At 45.6% G+C, this 18,285-nt stretch overlaps 1 protein-coding gene across 1 annotated transcript in view; it reads right to left on the bottom strand.

The window, feature by feature from the left end:
- The window catches only part of KAT2A (lysine acetyltransferase 2A), a 101,008-nt gene extending 84,969 nt beyond the window's left edge, over nucleotides 1-16,039 (bottom strand). Inside the window, exons 1-2 of the mRNA XM_077459542.1 lie at nucleotides 15,768-16,039; nucleotides 5,564-5,687 (exon numbers count right to left, since the gene is read on the bottom strand). Coding sequence (XP_077315668.1) covers nucleotides 5,564-5,687; nucleotides 15,768-15,995 — 352 coding nt within the window. The 5' untranslated portion in view covers nucleotides 15,996-16,039. The remainder of the gene's footprint in view (nucleotides 1-5,563; nucleotides 5,688-15,767) is intronic.
- Between the last annotated feature and the right edge of the window lie 2,246 nt (nucleotides 16,040-18,285).

Below are 18,285 nucleotides of genomic sequence, written 5' to 3'. Positions count from 1 at the left end.
TGCGAAATTGCAAAAAGACCTCTGGTCCTTAAGGTGTTTATTGGTCCGGAACTGAAGTGGTTAAAATACCCATTTTCAGCCTACCTCAGTCATGTGATCTTCCCCATGTCAGCCACCGGTGGCTGCAGAGGAGACATCACTTGACAACAGGTGGTAAAATCTGGGAGCGGTGATGTCTGCCATAAGTTCTCATGTCCCAGTTGTGGGCGCTCCCTCCTCTCCCCTACATATGCCTCTGGTTCACATTGTTAATCAACATTGGTGTTAGGAGGGGTAAGGGGCAATTTTAAGGCTAGTGAGGTTTACGCCCAGCTACTGTACATTTACTTTGCTGGTTTAAAGTGGTCGTCTCGATATTGTTCTTTTTGGGCAGGTGATGCCAATTTTTTTTTTTTTTAAAGCAATCCTAGTGGCTAATTAGCTGCTGGATTGCTTTTATAAGTGTCGATACACAGCACGAAAGAATTACCCTGCTAGGTCCTCAGAATTTGAGAACTTTGGGCGCGGGGGCCATCCACAATCAATTAAATGCAAAAAAAAAAAGAAAGAAAAAGGAGAGCCATTACACAACGGATGCAGGCTCTACCTGTCACCATACTCACTAAATTTTCAATTGTGACTAATGCATAAAAAAAAAACACAAACACACCACTTATACCTCCCTAAAATATATAACTCAGCTCTCAATATTTGAAATATAATAAAAATCTGCGCACAACGATGTACGTCAGCAGAATGGACCCTAGAGAATAAAATGGTGGTTGTCGTCACTTATGTCACACAGTATTTGCGAAGCAATTTTTCTAACTTAAAGCCCCCCCCTAAAGTTAGCCCAATTTTTTGCCATTATGTGAAAGATGTTATGCTGAGTAAATAGATGTCCAACATGACACGCTTTAAAATTGCGCACACTCCTGGAATGGCACCAAACTTCTGTACTTAACCAGTTAAATAACTGGCCCATAGAATGACGGCTACAGGGTGGTTGCTTAACTCTGGGAGGACGTACATTCACATCCTCCCAGAATTCGGCGTGCACTCGAGCGCATCCATGACCGCCGGGTCCACAGGACTCGGCACATCACGGTAAACGGCCACTCATCATTTGACGGAGCGATCAATTGTAAACAATCCGGCGTCATGTCATGACACCGGTTCCTCCCTCCCCTCTCTGTACCAATCGGTACAGCAGAGGGGAAAGATCGGTGACAGCAGCTCTGTGGGCTGGATCTGTAGTGCCCACAGCGCTGCTCACTGACAATTAACCCTGCGCAATACCCTGCCAATAATCTGCCATACCCAGCAATAATCTGCAATGGCCTGCCAATACTCTGCCATACTCGGTGATACCCTGCAATACTCGGTAATACCCAGCCATGCTCAGCCATTCTTGGCCTCTGCATGTGGCCAGGCTGTGGAAGTCTCACACGTGGTATCGCCGTACTCAGTAGGAGAATCTATTTTTGGGGTGTCATTTTTGGTATATACATGCTATGTGTTAGACATATTGTATAAAATAGACAACTTTCTGTTAAAAAAAAAAAAAATGCATTTTAACCACTTCTGTGCCTGCCGGCCGTCATATGACGTCCTTGACTTTGTGCGGGGATATCTGAATGATGGGTGCAGCTACAGGCATCATTCAGATATCAGCTTTTTCAGCCGGCGATGCCCCTAGACCTCCTCTGTAACTCAAACATGTAACCAGTAAAAAAAAAAAAAAAAAAAAAAAAAAAAAAAAAAGCAAGCGTCGCCTATGGGGATTTTTAGGTAGCGACGTTTGGCGCCATTGCACAAGCATGTGCATGTTAGGTATCCATTTACTTGGCGTAACCTCATCTTTCACATTATGCAAAAACATTGGGCTAATGTTATGTTTTTTTTTTTGTTTTCGTTTTTTTAACCAGTTCCAAAAAAAAAAAAAAAAAAAAATTTGTTCGAAAAATTGCTGCGCAAATACCGTACGAGATAAAAAAAAAAAAAGTTGCGACCACCATTGTATTCTCTAGGGTCTTTGCAAAAAAAAAAAAATTATATAATGTTTTGGGGTTCTATGTAATTTTCTAGCAAATAAATTATGATTTTTACATGTAGGAGAGAAATGTCAGAATTGTCCTGGGTGCTCCAGAACACCTGATGGCGCTTCCTGCATGTTGGGCCTCTGTATGTGGCCACGCTGTGTAAAAGTCTCCCACATGTGGTATCGCTGTACTTGGGAGTAATAGCAGAATGTGTTTTGGGGTGTAATGTGTGGTATGCATATGCCGTGTGAGAGAAATAAACTGATAATATGACAATTAAAAAAAAAATATATATATATATATATATATATATCTTGATTTGCAAAAAATTGTGGGAAAAATGACAACTTCAAAAAAAAACTCATCATGCCTCTTACTAAATATCTTGGAATATCTTCTTTCCAAAAAGGGTAATTTGGGGGGTATTTGTACTTTTCTGGCATGTTAGGGTCTCAAGAATTGAAATAGGCCGTCAGTACTTCAGGTGTGATCAATTTTCAGATATTGGCACCACAGCTTGTGGACTCTATAACTTTCACAAAGACCAAATAATATCCACTAATTTGTACTTATTTTTACCAAAGATATGTAGTAGTATAAATTTTGGCCAAAATTTATGAAGAAAAATTACTAATCTGCTAAATTTTATAACAGAAACCAAGAAAAAATATTATATTTTTTTTTTTTTTTTTTTTTTTTTTTTACAGAATTTGCTTCTGCGTGTGAGCACACGGGGACAAGGGTGCTTTATTTTTTTTGTTCACTTGTAAACATCCTTGTAATAGGGCAGGACAGGGCCTCTTTATGGAGAGATGTGGGATCATTAAGACCCCCACATCTGTCCTCTAGGCATAAAAGACCGAGATCAAAAAAACAAAAACAAACAAGCAATCTCTGCCTTTTCAGCTGGGTACACAGCAGTGTTTACATCTGCCAGGAGTCACATTACAACTTCTGGCGCTGACTGATTACTTCTCTGGCTCGCTGATCGCACGGGTGAACTAGTAGAAGCACGGGAGGGAGCCACTAGGATTGTTCTTATGGTGTAGCGAATCACCAACTGAAAATAATATCTGAATGATGCTGCAGGCATCATTCAGATATCTCCAATCAAAGTCCAGGAAGTCATATGATGGCCTTGGGCGGAAAGTGGTTAACCACTGCCCCTCCCGCCTCCAGGCCTCTGAATGACAGCCAGTTAAAGGCCGGGAATGAAAACGGTCTGTCGGGTGGTGAGTACTCAGCCTGACAGAATGCATTACTTCAGGGCTTGACAAATCCCAGGCGCCAGGTCGCGGTTGCGACTAGAAATTGTGCCCTGGCGCCTGGGTTTTTGTCACTGAGAGGTGCCTCTGTTGCTCTGTGTCTGGTGCCTCCAGACACAGAGCACTGTCTGGTAGTCGGGATGGAGCAGGAAGAGAGCGGCTCAGCAGCCTGACATCCTCCTCCCTTCTCCCCACACTGTTGGCAGAGCAGCGCTGCAGTGTGTGAAACTGTGTGTAGAGAGGAGCTGTCAAAATTGAGGCCAAATGTCGGGGTGGGCGGGACCCTGCTTTCCAACACCAGCCAATGGGATGGGATCTGGGCGGGCCGATATGTGTATGTGGCCCGTCCCCTTTCTTAAGCAGCCCAATCATTGGCTGGCTAGCTGCCGGGTCCCGTCCACCCCTGGTCCCGCCCACCTCTGACATCACGCTGAATGCGTCAGCTCCTCTCTCTCCATACAGTTTCACACAGTGCATGCAGCACTGCAGGGACCATTCAGTTTCACAGTTACACTATCGGCTGTGAAACCTGCCATTGCTACCTGCCAATACCAGTTAGTGCCACATGCCAATACCAGTTAGTGCCACGTGCCAGTGCAATACAGTGCCACGTGCCAATACCAGTTAGTGCCACATGCCAGTGCAATACAGTGCCACCTGCCAGTGCCAGTTAGTGCTACCTGCCAGTGCCAGTTAGTGCTACCTGCCAGTGCCAGTTAGTGCTACCTGCCAGTGCCAGTTAGTGCTACCTGCCAGTGCCACTTGCCAATCAGTGCCAACCTGTGCCACGTGTAAACCATTGCCACCTGCCAGTGCAATCCAGTGCCACCTGCCAATGCCATTTGCCAGCGCCACCTAGTGCCACCTACCGGTGCCATCCAGTGCCACCTGCCAGTGCCAGTTATTGCCACCTGCCAGTGCCAGTTATTGCCACCTGCCAGTGCCATCTGTCAGTGTCATGTGCCATCTGCCAGTTATTGCCACCTGCCAGTGCCATCCAGTGCCACCTGCCAGTGCCAGTTATTGCCACCTGTCAGTGCCATCTGTCAGTGCCAAATGCCAATGCCAGTTAGTGCCCCCTGCCAGTGCCATCTGCTAGTGCCATCTGCCAATCTGTGCCACCCATTGCCACCTGCCAGTGCAATCCAGTGCCACCTGCCAGTGCCAGTTAGTGCCATCTGCCAATGCCATCTGCCAGTGCGTGCTACCTGCCAGTGCCAATCAGTGCCATCCAGTGCCACCTGCCAGTGTAATCCAGTGCCACCTGCCAATGCCAGTTAGTGCCACCTGCCAATGCCATCTGTCAGTGCCACGTGCCATCCAGTGCCACCTGCCAATGCCAGTTAGTGCCACATGCTAATGCCATCTGCCAGTGCTACCTACCAGTGCCACCTGCCAGTGCAAATCCAGTGCCACCTGCCAGTGCAAATCCAGTGCCACCTGCCAATGCCACCTGCCAGTGCCAATCAGTGCCACCTGCCAGTGCAATCCAGTGCCACCCATTGCCACCTGCCAATGCCATCTGCCAGTTAGTGCCACCTGCCAGTGTCAATCAGTGCCACCCATTTCCACCTGCCAGTGCCAGTTAATGCCACCTGCCAGTGCCAAGCAGTGCAACCTGCCAGTGCTGCCCATCAGTGCCACCTGCCAGTTCCCATTAGTGGCACCTCAGTGCTGCCTATTGGTGGCCATCAATACCACCTGCCGGTGCCCATCAGTTCCAACCTCAATGCCGCCACATCAGTGCCCATTAGTGCAGCCTGTCAAAGCACATCAGTGAAGGAGAAAAAAAACGTATTTGCAAAATCTTATAACAAAACAAAAGTTGATTTTTTTTTTTTTTTTTTTTTTTTTTTTTAAATATGGTCTTTTTCTCTTGGCATCAGGTATGAGCAATTCTTATTGTTCGATGCCCCAGACATGCAGTTCTGGGCGCTGGGCAGAGGATTTAAATAACTGGCTCCTAATTTTTTCAGCTGGCTCCTAGATTCTAAGCAAATTTGTCAAGCCCTGCATTACTTTACATACTAGTGCCAAGTGCAGGTGCGCACTCGCCACTCTGCTGCAGCCATTTGGCGCGATCAGGATGTCGAGCCATGATCTGTGACCTTGACTACAGGTTGCCGACAACCGATTTAAGGTGTCTGGAGAGTTCCAGCAAGAAGGTCCATGCTGGAACTGATCATTATGACCAGAACACGAGTAAAAATTTGCAAACACATTAAATCCTAATGGATACGATTAGAAGTCAGGTAACGTAGTAGGAAGTGTTCATACCAAGAGAATGCCCACAACTTCGGCATGGCTCACTCAGGCTGGCCGCAGGCTGCTGGAGGTCCATTCTTGGTGCTGTCTGTGGGTTTGGGTTTTTCCATCCATTGCACTTACACACATCATTTGCCTGGAAAGAAAAAGAAGTTATGCATGCAATACTGCAAGTTAGAGTAACGTCTCTCAATCAAATCTGACTATTTTTCAGGCTTATGCCGATAGCTTTAGTAAATAGGACATTATTTTTCTTTTTTTTTCTCTTCAGTTATTTCCTGGTTTCTGGGCTTAGGCAAATTATGTCATAGAGCCCAGTAGTCTCCAGAAGGGGAGGGGAGGAGGGGTTCTCTCAGCTAATCACCCTCCTGCCTGAGCTAAGGGCAGATGGATTTCAGGAAGTAAATGTTACATGAATCATCTACCCTTATTTAAGATGGCTATGACCACAAATGTTAGGGGGGCGTTTATCAAAGTGATTTCTCAGCAAAATAAAGCATGGAGACATGGATGGGGGAGATTACTAATTAAAAATGAATTTAAAAAATTGTGTTTTTGGTTCCCAGATGCAGTAGTTCCACTTTTCTCACAAAGTAAAACAAACATTATAGCCAACACTCATGGGTACAATAAGGCCCTACCAAATCCATTCTGTTTAGCCCTCTAAACAAAAGTACACAGAGTATTTACGAACAGCTCCAAGTGTCACTGGTGCCCCCACACCTCTGGCCAAATGCGGTACTGCAGACCGCAGAGGCTTAAGTCCTGCTCGTTTTGCAAGACACTCAGAGTCAGTATTTTTTTTTAAATTGCTCCTATTGAGAAACACTCGTTAACCGCATTAGGCCTCTTTCACATGGGGCGGATCAGTAAAGATCCGCCCCGTGATGATCCGCTCGCTCAGCGGGGATCGCTCCGTTGTCCCCGCTGAGCCGGCGGCGGACAGGGCGGTCTCCGCACACTGTGCAGGGACCGCCCTGTCAGCTCTCCACTCTCCTCTATGGGGATAGGACGAGCATGGACCGTCTGTCCGTGTTCATCCGATCCGCTCTGCAGACGGACAGAAAAATAGGATTTTCCTCCGTCTGCAGAATCGGACAGTTGCGGAGGCGGACAATAGCGGCTGTCTGCGGATGCTCATCCACAGACACCCGCTATCCCATAGGGATGAATGTATGGCCCGTATTTCATCCGCAAACGGATGGATGAAATACGGACATACCATCCGCATGTGTGAAAGGGGCCTAACTCACAATCCGAGGTTCCACTGTATAAACACAAAATGTACCATTCACACCTCAATGCTTGACTGTCTTCTATAGTGTCTGAAGTACCAATTCAGAACAAGCTTTGCAGACAAGGAAATCTGACACTTCCTTTAATTTGCTGCATTCTTGTTCAAAGCCGGCACTCAAAATTCCAGAAGACACAGCCAAGAAATCAGCATCTTCATACATGAGAGCCCAGTGCCGATGTTCGCCGGTGGCCTGCGATTGATGTGAGGAGAGGCAGAATGGGAGATGCCTTTATAAACAAGGCATTTCCCTGTTCTGTCTAGCAACATGACAGAGATCCAGCAGTGAGCCGAGCCACCCCCCCAGTTAGAATCACTCCCTAAAAACACTGCTAGTGTCATTTAAACAGTAATCAGTGGCTATTAGTAGCTCTGATCGCTGTATAAGTGAAAATGGTCCCAAAATAGTGATAAAAGTGTCAGACATAATGCCGCAGTCCCAATATATAAAAAAATGTAAATAAAAAAAATAAAAAGTAATTTGCATATCGCCATTACTAGTAAAAACAAATAAATAAAAATGTGCCATCAGACTAGCCCCCAATTTGTAGACGCTATAACTTTTGCGCAAACCAATCAATATATGCTTATTGCATTTTTATTTTTATTTTATTTTTTTTTAAAGATATTTATTATAGCAAAAAAAAAAAAATAATTATATTCAGTTTCTTCCAAAATTGACGGCTTTTTTTTTTGTTTATAGCGCAAAAAAAAAAAAAAAAAAAAAAAAAAAAAAAAAACCCTGCAGAGGTGATCAAATACCACCAAATGAAAGCTTTTTGTAGGAAAGAAAAATAAAAAAAATGATGATGTCAATTTTGTTTGGGTACAACGTTGCACGACCCTGCAATTGTCAGCTAAAGCAATGCCGAATCACAAAAAATGCTATGGTCAGGAAGGGGGTAAAACCTTCCGGGCTGAAGTGGTTAAGGACCAGCCGCCGCCAATGTGGCTGGTCCCCACGAATCACCGTCATTGTACGTCAGCTAGTACACAGCAATTTGTGGGCGTGCACTGGCAGAGGTGCCAATCAGCGGGTGGGGCGGACTCAATGTCTGCTGGCCACCAGCAATCTTTCCCCACAGTGATAGAACATAGATTTGCCTGTGTAAACAAGGCAAAAAAAAAATAAAAAAAAAATCACACAAACCCTGTCTTTCTGCTATGCAGGAAGACTGATCTATGTATTTCCCCAGTGACAGTCCTCCATACAGTTAGTAAACACAGTGAGGGAACACATTTAACCCCTTGATCGGCCCTAGTATTAACCCCTTCCCTGCCAGTGCTAAAAACCATGCACTGTTATTGTACTGATTACTGTAAAAAAAAAAAAAAAAAAAAAAGTGTCAAATGTCTGTTAGGTGTCCGGTGACATCGATGTCCATGATGTTACCGGATCTCTGACAGAACACCCTGAAGATGGCAGAGAGGAGTACCGATCAAAAAAAAAACAAACATTAGCGATTAAATCAAGAAATTCATCTTTAAATTTCCACAGCCCTAGTATATTATAGCAAAAATAAATAAAAAATACATTTCAAAATTGACGCTTTTTTTTTTGTTTATAGTGCAAAAAACTATAACCGCAGGAGGTGATCATATACCATGAAAAAGAAAGCTCTATTTCTGGGGGGGGGGGGGGGGGGGACATCAAATTTGCATGACCATGCAATTGTCATTTAAACCTATGCAGTTTCGTATTGCAAAAAAATGGCATGATCATTAAGGGGGAAAATAGGATTTTTGTACTCACCGTAAAATCCTTTTCTCTGAAGTTCATCGATGGACACAGCACCTTTAATCTTGACCTTAGGGTTATATCGCCACTTTCAGGAGAGGACTAGGCAGAACATGTAACAACAGAAAAACTGCACAGTATCGCCCAGGGGGCGGTCCTATTGGCTATAACCCCTCACCCTGCTTCCAGCAGCTCAGTTTGTCCAAAAAGCAGTACAAACTTAAATAGGAGGGTTGGGTGCTGTGGCCGTCAATGAACTTCAGAGAAAAGGATTTTACGGTGAGTACAAAAATCCTATTATCCTCTTTCGTTCATTGACGGACACAGCACCTTTAATCTTGACCTTTGCGGACGTCCCTAACTGTGTGAAAAAAAAAAAAAAACCCAAGTGGGTGGTAACGGCAAGAAAATAAACTCCACCCATAACCAGAACTCCTCAGATCAGTTGCAACCTTAAACGGCTGCCTGCAAAACCAAGCATCCGAAGATGCCCTCACATCAACCTTGCAAAATTTAGTGAAAGTGGGAACAGACGACCAGGTCGCCGCCTTACACACCTGGGAAACAGCCGACTGATGTCGGAAAGAGCAGGAGGCACCAATTGTCCTGGTCTTATGGCATGAGCCTGAATCACAATCTGTCTGATCCACCGAGAAATGGTGGCTGACGATACCGCCAGGCCCTTCTTCAGACCAGCCACCGATACAAACAGCGAGTCCAACCTCCAGAAAGGAGCTGTAGAAGACAGATACACCTCGCAGAGCCCGGACCATGTCCAAAGAATGCAAGGCAACCTCTTTGGGATGTGACGGCCAAGGACATAAGGACGGAAGCACAATGTCCTCATTTAGATGAAAGGCCAAAACGACCTTTGGAAGAAATGAAGGCTGCAGACACAGCACCGTCTTATCCTTCTAGAGTATCAAGTAGGGAGATTTGCAAGACAAGGCCGTCAACTCAGAAACCCGCCTTGCAGATGTAATGGCCACTAGAAAGGCTACTTTCTGAGAGAGTGTCAATAAGAGAATCTCCCTAATGGTTTCAAATGGCAGTTTCTGAAGCACCGAGAGCACCAGATTCAAATCCCGTAGAGGCAGCAGTGGTCGAACCGGAGGGGCCATATGTCGAACACCCTGAACAAATGTACTCACCAATGAATGAGTCACCAAAGGTTGAATGTACACGGTCGACAGAGCCGGCACGCGCTCTGCCCACTGCTGGATGTGAGCGACCTCCAATGCTGCAGCTGAGCCTCTTGTCCCTCCTTGATGGTTGACATATGCCACCGCTGTGGCATTGTCCAACTGGATCCTGATCGGACGTCCCTTCAGCCTGTCACCATGTGGAGAGGCACCGCCTGATCGCCCAAAGCTCCAGCATACTGATCGGCAGGAGGGATTCTTCTTGCGTATAGCGACCCTGGGCCGACTGTACGCCCCCAAACTCCCCCTCAGCCGGTGAGACTGGCGTCCGTTCTGATCACTGTCCAATGAAGAGGAAGGAACGACTTCCCAGGTTGAAGGGCTGGAGACCTCAGCCACCAGAGAAGGGAATTCCAGACTAGCTGACTCCCCATGAATTTGACAAACCAGGAATGTTGGAGATTTGTCCCATTTGAACAGGATCTCTTTCTGCAAGACTCAAGTATGGAATTGAGCATACCATACCGCCTCAAATGTGGCTACCATGAGACTCAGAACTCACATGCAAAAAATGCAGCGACAACCACCTGCTGGACACCAACAACTTCACCGCAGAATAAAGAGTCTGCAGCTTGTCTAAGGGAAGAAAGATTTTCGCCTCTAATGAGTCCAGAATCAAGCCCAGGTACTCCAGGCGTTGAGTCGGCACCAACACCAACTTCTGGAGTTAAGGAGTATTGGATAAAGATTAGTTTCATAGCTACAAAATATGGCACCAACATCCCAAGATTAAGAGACATAGAAAAAAAACTTGGAGATACGGGACTTTTAAAAGGTACTTAATGAAACAAATAACACATGGTAGCAAATTAAAACAAACAAGTGTTTTTTATTTAGAAAAAGTTAAGACGAAAATGTAGTGACTGCAATCATGCCTGCTATCATAGGTCTATACATGAAGCCTATTACAGAAAAACAGGAATTACAGTACTCAAATACATAAAACACTCCGTTCCCATTTATTTCGACATGTTTTGCCAATGTGGCTTCTTCAGGAAAAAGGACGCAGAGTAATCTAAGTATAGAGAAATATATCCCACACTAGATGTATATCCAAATCCAGTACAGAAGCAATTCCCCAAAGGACTCATTGCCCACGCAAGCCAAAAGTGGTCCATAAAAGAGCCAGAATGCCCGCAGAGAGGGGTGAGTTTTTCCTATACCATACAAACGCGATATCTGTAAGAACATTCAGCAGCAAAAAATAAAAGGAAAAAGCAATCAAGCAAAGATATAAGGAAGCAGGAAAACCGTACAAAACAGGCTTCCAACGCTGAACTGCACCTACCTCCCATTAATGGGTAAATAGAAACCTCAAAATAAATCCAGGGGCTCGGGTGAATCTCACAGCAGGCAGTTGCCTGATGGGCAGTTGCTTGCACCGACAAAATGAAAAAATATATTGTATAGAGATGGAGACAAGAACACAGTAACAATAAATATCCGCAGCTCCACCACCTTGTAGCATTTGTTATAAAAAAAAAAAAAAAAAAAAAAAAAAATCACCAATGTGCTCAAGAAATATATGATAGCGCTCTCACTTTCAGTGGCATCCAGAGCACTTATAAAAGGGCATCTCAGTGGATCCCCAGGGGGAGGAAAGTGGTCCCAATCATCACCCAAGTCTTTAGGCGGGAACAGATTACCACCCCAAGAAAATCAGAACTCCAAGTAATTGGTCTAGTTAAAAAATGTATATGTCAAATAAACACCATACAACCATAGAATTCCAAAGAAGAAACCAATCAAGCATCACCCAAAATCCATAAGTAACTACTTTTATACCTCAACAAGGAGATTCTGAAGTATCTTGAGCCCCGCTATACTCCTCGGCTGGCACTTGTCCAGCCGGGTTTAAGTAACCCCTCTCAGTGGCGCCAAAAAGCGGCATGTGACATCACACCGCTGTGGCGCCACGTGGACACTAAAACGGAAGTCCACACAGCACAAGCCGTCCGCCGGAAGTGAAACACTGCCGATCTGCAATGGGAAATGACCCATTGCAGACACTGCCCAAGGGAGACCCAGTAGGTCTAAGATGTTATAAAGAAGCCTGCATAGAGGCTCCTGAGAACTGTATCTCTCCAGAGACCTCCATAAACGGGCCTATGGGGGAGAGAACAAACCATACCCACCAGAAAGTGGGCAGAAGCCAGATGCCCCCCCCCCCCCCCCCCACAGACACTTGGGCGTCCGTGGCACATAGACCAGATGACTGCGGCAACTGAGAGAAAAAAAAAAAGGGGGAAAGAAGAGAGAAAAAGAAAAAGAAAGGGGGGGGGGGGGGGGGGGGGTTGGGAATGAGGAGTGTATGAGCCATGAAAACAGACAGATAAATATTTGAAACCACACATCCATCTGCATTACATCAATTCGTTTCCAAAATAACTATTTAGACCGCTCCCAATGAAAGGGAAAATTGCATACACTACAAGTGAATAACACTAACATCACCAAACTATATACAGCCCTTCCAATATTGGAGGAGGAGAACAACAGCAAACGGGGCACCAACAGAGAATCCCCCCAAGGAGAAGCACAAAGCACCGGGTTCAATTCATAAATGGATAAGGGCCGAGGAAAAAGGGAAGAGAGCAAATAAATAAATGAACCTGGAATAGGTCAACCAAGAAAACTATACAGTTTCAAAGAGGGAATAGATCATGACCACCATTATAAAAACGGTTTATAACGGATCCCCTCATTCAAACCCAGAGAGCGAGTCGCCCGTAGTGAATAAATCCACTTAGTCTCTAATTGTAGCAATTATCCAGGTCCCCTCCCCGTCCTTGTGGCAGCAGATGTTCCAAGCTAAAAAATCCAATAACACTAAGATTGAAATTATGATGTAGCCCTACGTGGCAGCTTGTCAGAGTCTCCATTTTATGTTTCGATATCAGAGATACATGATCCCTCATTCTGCAATATAAGGGAGCGCTTCGTTTTGCCCACATAGAAGGCTCCACAAGAGCACTTCATTATATAAACTGAGCCCACTGACTGACAGGTAGTCCTATGTTTCGGAGTCCACACACTTCTATCCGGAAGTGCAATGCTTTTGCCTTCTAGGATATAGCAGCAAAAAAAACGCATTTCCCACACCGATATGTACCCGATATCCTATTCCTAGTAGTTCTTGTATCCACATAGTGACTAGACACCAAAAGTGTTTCGCAATGAGCGTGATCGATTAAATGTAATCTCTGCATAGGAATTGAGAAATGTTTTAATTCTCTCATCTGCTGCCAAAAGATGCCAGAATTTCTGGTAGATGTTCTGAACTTGTTGGTAAGTCTGTCTATTCAAGCCCCTAACTTTATTATATGCCTTTTTCAGACAGGTCCTACTGTACCCTCTGGCCAGAAGGCGATCCCGTAACAGATTTGACTCTCTCTGAAAGTCCTCATGCTGTGTATAGTTACATTTAATCTGCAAAAATTGACTATAGGGGATACTTTAAATCAACTTATGGTGCCGACGCTAGGCCAAAAGGGAGAGCTACAAATTGATAGTGGTCATCCGTGCATCTATAAACTATGGTATATATATGGTTTTTATACTACTAATGTTGGCGATCAACGACTTATAATGGGACTGTGACAGTGTGGTGGGCAATCTGACACCAACTGATGCTGAGGGAACTGACTAACTCCTATAACGTGCTAATACTATACACTGCACTAATGACATAGCTGCCCATTGGTAGTACACTGTGGTTGGGCAGTCTGCAAGTGGTAAAGCTGCATTCACACTTTAATGTTTTGTGACCGCTCGCAAAATTGCATGTACGAAATGAGCCAAAAAAAAAAAAAAGCACATCTGCTGTGCATGCGTTGCCATTCATTGTAAACAACACCCCAAATATTGCAAAAACGCAGGCACCTGGAATGCAAACAAACACACAGAGCTCAATGATCAAAAAGGCGTGTTGCGATTCAGAGGATAGCCTAATAAAATGAATGGGATGCCCTAGGTGTATTGCAAAAAAATGGTAATGGACTGTAGCGGCGGCTCCTGAAGAGCACGCGCTATGCTTTTTTCAAAGTTAAAGTTATGCCTGAACTGCAGTTTGGTTTGGGTACAATTGTGTCAATTTAGACTTCAGCATCAGTCTGACTGGACTGTGAGATGTTCAGCCTGGCCACAGGGGGCACTGTCTCTTCTGGCAGGCATGGAACTATGGCCTGGTTAGGTGCTTAAAGGGGTTGTAAAGGTAATTTTTTTATTTTCTACATAGTTTCCTTTAAGCTAGTGCATTGTTGGTTCACTTACCTTTTCCTTTGATTTCCCTTCTAAATGTTTTTTTGCTTTGTCTGAATATCTCACTTCCTGTTTCTCCTCAGTAAACTTCTCACCATCATCTGAGCTGGTGGTTAGTTAGCCAGAACAGCTTACTGAGGAGGAACAGGAAGTGAGAAATTCAGACAAAGAAAACAAAGAAAAAAAACATTTAGAAGGGAAATCGAAGGAAAAGATAAGTGAACCAACAATGCACTAGCTTAAATGAACCTACGGTATGTAGAAAATAAAAAATGTACCTTTACAACCCCTTTAAGTTACTCTCTCTCTCTCTGAGCCCGCCCAGTGGGAGTGGTGCTCTCGCTGTGCGTTCTGGGAGAGGGTATTTAAGATACGGACATCATGTGGTTTGAGGTTCCAGTCCAGAATGATGTACTGACTTCATGGTCCTCCTGTCCAGACCCCAGGAAGGCTATGGGTGCCGTCTCTGGTTTGGGAGAGACCCAGTGACTTCAAGCATTGCAGGGGAGGACTCTTCAGAAGAAGACCATGTACGGGTTGGTTTCTTAGTAAGAACCTGGAAGGGCTGAAGTACCCAAGAGAATCCGGTCTCATGGATATCGCCAAGCTGGCTGAAAGATCCAGGTATCCTATGAGCGTTTTCAAGGTTAGTTTCCCTACGTGTTCTACAACGTCTGTGACAGAGGCATTATCTTGTACGTTCTACAACGTCTGTGACAAAGACTTTGTTCCTGAGTAAGCACCTAGTTGGCTACTAGGCCTTGTGAGAGAGGGACTGTCCAACCTGGGTGAACATCCAGTTGCGAATGGCTATTCTCTGGATGCAGTCAAAGTAAGCAAGTTCAAAATTTTGACTTTGACACTAAGAGTACCTGAACTTCCCTTCCAACCCTCTGATCCCAATTGTTCATTGTCTACGTTTTGCAAATAAAATCCATTGAAGTGGATCTGTTGTCAGTCTCTCGAGTTACTGGGCCATCTACCACGGGACACCCCTAGATGTGAAACGAGGAGAACAGAAGGTAACTGTAAGCCCAAATCTAACCAGCAGCTCCTTTGGGGGTAGTGCTACGGGACAATGATGGTGCCTGTGCAATAGGGGAGGGTTGTGAGCGGGTCCGCTCCTACAAATCACTGGGAGCTTTTCAAGCCAAAAAACACTTTTCTGCAGTTTCCTATTTTGTATGTATGTAGCAGTCCAGGTGCTGCTTCTACAGGCAGAAGACACAACCTGTGTCCTATGAGCCTTACAGAGGACCAACCTCCCTATTGAATGAAGTGCAGTGTACATAGGAGACACAGCCTGTGTCCTATGAGCAGGCAGACCAGGAATCAATGATGGAGCCTTCCTATTGAATGAAGTGCAGTGTATGTAGGAGACACAGCCTGTGTCCTATGAGCAGGCAGACCAGGACTGGGAATCAATGATGGAGCCTTCCTATTGAATGAAGTGCAGTGTATGTAGGAGACACAGCCTGTGTCCTATGGGCAGGCAGACCAGGAATCAATGATGGAGCCTTCCTATTGAATGAAGTGCAGTGTATGTAGGAGACACAGCCTGTGTCCTATGGGCAGGCAGACCAGGAATCAATGATGGAGCCTTCCTATTGAATGAAGTGCAGTGTATGTAGGAGACACAGCCTGTGTCCTATGAGTAGGCAGACCAGTCATGGAAATGAAGGAAGGCGCCCTATGAGGAGGGTCCCAGCTCTCTCTATTTACCTTACACGCTGAGAACACGCCGAGCTTCTCCAGCTTCTTGGCCCGGGGAAGGGCCCTGACCTGAGCTTTCCTCTGACTGGCTCTCTGCTGCTGGCTCAGCCCGGGCCTAGCTGGGTCACTGCTGCCCGAACTGCTCCCCCCAGCCGCCGCCGTGGCTGTCGCGCTCTGTCCGCCGGCTGGAGACTGCAGGCTGCTCCGGGACTGCGAGGCCTGCACCAGCTCAGCCATAGCAACGATGTACACCGCGCCGTCTATCAATAAAGCTGCCCGGTTCAACTGAGCGCAGGGCGCTGACACTGCGCATGTGCGAGGAGAAGGGAATGCTGGGAAGTGTAGTATGAGGAAAAGGATCCCTCCCCAGTCAGTATAGGAGAACAGTGTGGTAGTTTGTGCATTGGAAATACAAGTTCAGGCTCAAGAAGTATGTGTTAGGTCAAAGTGTGAAACCATTCCAATCATAGTCTGCCCTATGTGTTTATTCAGTTATGCACCGTACACGATTGAAAATTCCACCAGCAAAAGTCCGATGAGAGCATTTCCGATCGTGTGTATGCTCCATCAGACTTTTGCTGGCAGAATTTCGGCCAGCAAAATATTGAGAGCATGTTCTCAATTTTTCGGTCTGAAAAAGTTCTGATCGGAAATTCCAATCATCTGTACAAATTCCGATGGGAAAAATTCCTACGCATGCTCGGAAGCATTGAACTTCATTTTCTCGGCTTGTCGTAGTGTTGTACGTCACCGCGTTCTTGATGATCGAAAGTTCATAGAACTTAATGTGACTGTGTATGGAGGACAGCTGGAGCGGACTCCCATCGGAAAGACCGTCAGAGCTTTTTCCAATCGTGTGTACGCGGCATAATACTGCTTTCACACTGAGGCGCTATAGCGCTAAAAATAGTACCTCTCCTCTCACTCCAGTGTGAAAATCCAAGGGCTTTCACACTGGAGCGGTGCGCTGGCAGGACGCTAAAAAATGTCCTGCAAGCCGCATCTTTGAGGCGCTGTAGCACTGGTGTATACGCCACTCCTAAAGCGCCCCTGCCCACTTAAATGAATGGGCAGTGCTTTTAACCCTTTTTTTTACGGGTTAAAAGCACCCCGCTAGCTGAAGCACTTTACTGCTGATGCCTGGGCGCTGCCAGTGTGAAAGTGCCCTTACGCTCCAGAGGCATTTCCCCTTTCATAAATATAAATATATGTGCCCATCTTTCTATCTATATACACTATATTACCAAAAGTATTGGGACACCTGCTTTTAAACGCACATAAACTTTAATGGCATCCCAGTCTTAGTCCGTAGGGTTCAATATTGAGTTGGCCCACCCTTTGCAGCTATAACAGCTTCAACTCTTCCGGGAAGGCTGTCCACAAGGTTTAGGAGTGTCTATGGGAATGTTTGCTGTCGGTCAAATTCAATGATACGGGTGTCGGGGGGGCAGGGCCGAGTCCCACTTTCTGTGTGAGCGTGCACCCACAGGTGTCCACGAAGGAGAGCGCTTCTCCAACTGAGCACTCAAGAAGGGAGGAGCCAGGAGAGCTGCTCAGGGATCCCAGGAGGATCTGTGCAAAACCAACTGCACAGGGGAGGTAAGTATGACATTTTTTTTTTTTTTTTTTTAAACCCTGAACCTTTACAACCCCTTTAAGAGTTCCCTTCATTGGAATTAAGGGGCCAAGCCCATCCCTGGAAAAACAGCCCCACACCATAATCGCCACATCTACCAAATGATTTAGACCAGTGCACAAAGCAAGGGCCACTTGACTGGCCCGCACAGAGTCCTGACCTCAACCCGATAGAACACCTTTGGGGTGAATTCGAGCAGAGACTAAGAAACAGGCCTTCTGATCCAACATCAGTGCTACGACCCAGGCCTGGTCAACGTGTTTGATTTCGGTACTTCCCTTCGGCTGTATATATTATCTGTTGTCTGTGGGTTTCTGTTGGTTGAGCACTATTTTTATTTGGGGTGTTTACTTATTTATATCACTTATCTTAAATAAAGATTATTCTTATTCACTTTACATGCGTTTTGGTTTCCTCTTTGCAGTCCACACAATCTGGGTACACCTGTTCATGACAGTAGCGTATGGTCTGAGCACTAACAGGCTGACCCCCCCACCCCTTCAATCTCTGCAGCAATGCTGGCAGCACTCATCTGTGTATTTCCCAAAGACAATCTCTGGATATGACGCTGAGCACGTGCACTCAACTTCTTTGGTCAACCATGGTGAGGCCTGTTCTGAGTGGAACTTGTCCTGTTAAACAGCTGTATGGTCTTTGCCACCGTGCTGCAGCTCAGTTTCATGGTCTTGGCATCAGGGTCTAGGCCATCTTTATGTAGAGCAACAATTCTTTTTTTCTCAAGTCATCTTCCAGGACTGCACACCTGAGAGATGAGAGGCTCCTCCCTACAGGAAACGCAATCAATCGACAGCTGTTTTAAGTCCCCACCCTTCCCCTTGATCCTCAGTTTTTTGATTGTTTCTCCCTACACAGCGAAACTGTTTGTTTTTT

This window comes from Lithobates pipiens, unplaced genomic scaffold, assembly GCF_037356315.1.
Source record: "Lithobates pipiens isolate NorthernLeopardFrog02 unplaced genomic scaffold, aLitPip1_a1.2 Scaffold_28, whole genome shotgun sequence".
Lineage (NCBI taxonomy): Eukaryota > Metazoa > Chordata > Amphibia > Anura > Ranidae > Lithobates > Lithobates pipiens.
The sequence above is the reverse complement of the archived record's forward strand: the minus strand, read 5'-3'. Positions and strand labels throughout refer to the sequence as shown.